A 4,034-nucleotide genomic window follows, 5' to 3' on the forward strand; every position below is an offset into this window, starting at 1 on the left:
TGGAAACAAGTACCTTCCTTGGGGCCTTTGCACTGGCCATTCCCTCTGCTGGGCACACATTTCCCCCATAATCCTTGATCTGCCTCCATCTCTTACTTGAGATCTGTGTTCCAATGTCACCTTTTTGCACAATTGGTCTCCATACCCATGAAAATAGCATGCCCTATTCACTCTCTGCTTTATCCCTGCTTTCCTTTTCTTCATACCACCTGCCACCATCAGAAATGTAATTAATTTTCTTATTTGTTAATTTGTTCTTTCTCCATCATTGAGTGATAGGGACTTTTTTTTTTCTCTAGCACCCTATACTCCTTGCCTGTAGAATGCCTAAAACATTGCTAACACTCAATTTATATTTCTGAGATTTGGAATAATTTTTAAATTAAAACTGTGGAGTACATGGCTTTTTGGGAAAAAAGGGGATTGGAAGAAAAATACATCACTCTGCTGATACACAGGATTCATTGAAGGGGACCATATCCATGCACAACATATTGAAATGAATTTCTAGACTACATAATATAAAAAGTAGCATTTGAAATCTGTGACTATTAAATGTTTGTTTAAGAATTAGTCATGCTATTTGCTTCTTTCCTTGAAGTCACCTCCACCACATGGGACCAGGCAATGATACACAAATTTCAGAGTTTCTTCTTCTTGGCTTATCAGAGGACCCAGAACTGCAACCCTTTTTATTTGGGCTTTTCCTCTCCATGTATCTGATCACTGTATTTGGAAATCTGCTCATCATCCTGGCCGTCAGCACGGACCCCAACCTCCACACCCCCATGTACTTCTTCCTTGCCAACCTGTCCTTTGTAGACATCTGTTTCACTTCCACCACTGTCCCCAAGATGCTGGTGAATATACAGACACAGAGCAAAGTTATAACCTATGCAGGCTGCATCACACAGATTTATTTCTTTATACTCTTTGCTGTCTCAGACTTCTTTATGCTGAGTGTGATGGCCTATGACCGGTTTGTGGCCATCTGTCACCCCCTGTACTACACGGTCATCATGAATCCCCGGCTCTGTGGACTTCTGGTTCTGGTGTCCTGGATCACGTGTGTCCTGAATTCCTTATTACAAAGTTTAATGATGTTGCGGCTTTCTTTCTGTACACAATTCCAAATCCCCCATTTTTTTTGTGAACTCAATCAGATGATCCAACTTGCCTGTTCTGACACCTTTCTTAATAACTTGGTGATGTATTTTGCAGCTGTCCTGCTGGGGGGTGGGCCTTTTGCTGGGATCCTTTACTCTTATTCTAAGATTGTTTCCACCATACATGGAATATCGTCAGCCCTGGGTAAGTATAAGGCATTTTCCACCTGTGCATCTCACCTTTCAGTTGTCTCCTTATTTTACTGTACAATCCTAGGAGTGTACCTTAGCTCTGCTGCTCCCCAGAGCTCCCACTCAAGTGCAGTGGCCTCGGTGATGTACACGGTGGTCACACCCATGCTGAACCCCTTCATCTATAGCCTGAGGAACAAAGACATGAAAAGGGCTCTGAAAGCATTCTTTGTGAAGGAGACGCTACATGGCCAATTGTCATAGGACTGAACATTTGCCTACAATTGCTTAATCTCAGTTTCCTGAGCAAAATTTTATTGGATAAATATTCATATTCATTTCCTACTACTATGTAAAATGACTATGTTAGTATTTAAACACATTTATGTTCTTAGCATTCAGGGGATCAGAAACCTGAAATGGCTCTCACTGGGCTAAAAATATTTGCAAGACTTGGTTCATTCTGGAAGCTACAGGGAAGAATCTATTTACTTTTCCAAGCTTATAAAATAGTGTAAAAAAATCTAAATATATTTCTTATAATTAAGAAGTGCTTCACAATGAGGACCAAATGACAACTCTTAATTTACAAGTATGATTCCTAATCATTTGGCAAACGTGTCATGAAGCTACAGGATGTCTTGCTCGAGGATTATATAACAAACAAACAAGAAACTTCGTTCTCCTTTTTGAAAAGGAAAACAACATTTTTTTGTAGATGGCAGCACTTTGTGTCCACCACAAGTCAACATTTTGGAGATTCAAGGGATCTAACACAGACAGATTGCTCAGTCCTAGACTTTGGGGAAAAGTTAAAATCAGGGTTGGGATAAGGCACCAGGAGGTCTGAACTCTGGGAGCAGCAGAGTTCCCGAGGAAGGAGTAATTAACTCTGGATTCACCTGGAAAGAAGTTGGTCTTTTGGGAACACACAATCTCCAGGAAAAGTTTCCTTTGTGTCCACACCAGTGTCCCACAGGGAAATCATGTGCTTAGAGATTGGAGGAGCAGGAGGGAAATGTGTCTCATGAACAGACAGAGGAAGCTCTAAATATCTCCTGTGTGGCAGTCCCTCTGTCTGTGCCACTGTGGGCTGGATGGGACCTGATTGTTGCTTCTGGAGTCCTAAGCTTGGCTGGGAGATTAACTCCAGCCTCTTTCCTGCCAGTTTGTGTAGGGACAGTTTAGTCACCATCATCCCCACCCAGGAAATTCAGACTGCCACAGGGAGATCTTTCCCTCATAGTTGCCATTCAGGTGAGTCCCAGAGCCCAGAAGGTCCTGCAGGAAAGGGTCAGACACAATCCAAGCCAGGTGCATTGACCTGAGGTCACCTGACAGCCACTAGCCTGTCCCAAAACCTAGAGATCTCTATGCTTATTTGCTTGCCTGATGAGCTGATTAATGGATTCATAGATGATGTTAAAGTAAGGAGTGAACATTGAGCTCAGCAGGACATGGGTGATTGTTGACAATGACATCAGGGGGTGGGAGGCATAAAGTACTTCTAGTAACAATAGAACACAACCAGTGAGTTTTGCAGTTAAAGGGAGTAGGAATATTAGGGATGGAGGGATGTCCAGTGAAGTCAGGGCATTTTTTTTTTTTGTCTTTAAATGCGGCATATTAGACTCTGTTTCCATATTGATGAGAAACACCTAGACTGATTTATTGCTTGCAGATATGACCTTGCAACAGTAATTTATGAGACATACATTTTTCACAGTGTCCCCTGTTACTCTGGGTATTCATATGAAAATAATGATCTGACAATGAAAATGATGTGAAGGAGCTTTGCTTTGCAATGATTTCATTACCCAGGGAGCTGAACATATTTATGGATTAGTTATTCATTGGTTTTCTGTATTGTACACTGTCTTTACCAGGTCTTTTCATTTGTACAATGGAGTCAGAGGTTGTTTTTTTTTTTAAGATTTTATTTATTTATTCATGAGAGACAGAGAGAGAGAGAGGCAGAGGCAGAGGGAGAAGCAGGCTCCCCGCCGAGCTGGGAGCCCAATGCAGGACTCGATCCCAGGATACTGGGATCATGACCTGAGCCAAAGGCAGACGTTCAACCAACTGAGCCACCCAGGCGTCCCTGGAGTCAGAGGTTTTTTATTCCCATTTTTTTATTGCAGTCTTTCAAACAAGAAATTGGAGGAGGGGTTGTTTTTATTTTACCAACTTTGCTGTTTGCATTGAGTTCTCTTGTGTATGTATAGACGTATATGTGGAAAATTGTGTATTAGTAATGTGGTTATATGGTGTTCTCCATATTGCTTTTTTGATTTATTATCCATCCTGAAAAATTGAGCTGTCACTAATATTCTTCACTTGCCAATCCTTGCAATAAACAAAATGAAAATAAATGTTAATTTGTACACTGAGTGCTAATAAATCACCTCTATACATATTTCTCATTTGTTTTTGCACATCTGTCATTCCACATCAGGGTCCTTTTGTCTCTTTGTGATGAGATCCATTTCTAAAAGTTGCATCATCTTTGACCATCATCTCTTCTTTACATTTGACTGAAGATTGCTTTTAGCTTCCATAAGCAACATTTTAATCCATATATCTTTATGTAAGAAAAAATTTATCACTTAGAGGGTGCTTCCTCCCAATTGTAAATGTCATTCTCTCATATTCTTTTATTCTAAGTCTTTGGAATTTAAATCTGGAATTAGTGACTCACCTTGATAGCACACAATTATTCTTTTATGTCTTTATATA

At 40.5% G+C, this 4,034-nt stretch overlaps 1 protein-coding gene across 1 annotated transcript; it reads left to right on the top strand.

Annotated features, from left to right (window-relative positions):
* Nucleotides 1-713: 713 nt before the first annotated feature.
* LOC113916099 (olfactory receptor-like protein OLF4) lies at nt 714-1,562 on the top strand. Its single transcript, XM_027581957.1, has 2 exons — nt 714-1,068; nt 1,354-1,562. Exons 1-2 carry the CDS (start codon nt 714-716, stop codon nt 1,560-1,562), a joined length of 564 nt encoding a protein of 187 aa, XP_027437758.1.
* The last annotated feature ends 2,472 nt before the right edge of the window (nt 1,563-4,034 follow it).

The sequence above is a fragment of the Zalophus californianus genome, chromosome 1, assembly GCF_009762305.2.
Source record: "Zalophus californianus isolate mZalCal1 chromosome 1, mZalCal1.pri.v2, whole genome shotgun sequence".
NCBI lineage: Eukaryota > Metazoa > Chordata > Mammalia > Carnivora > Otariidae > Zalophus > Zalophus californianus.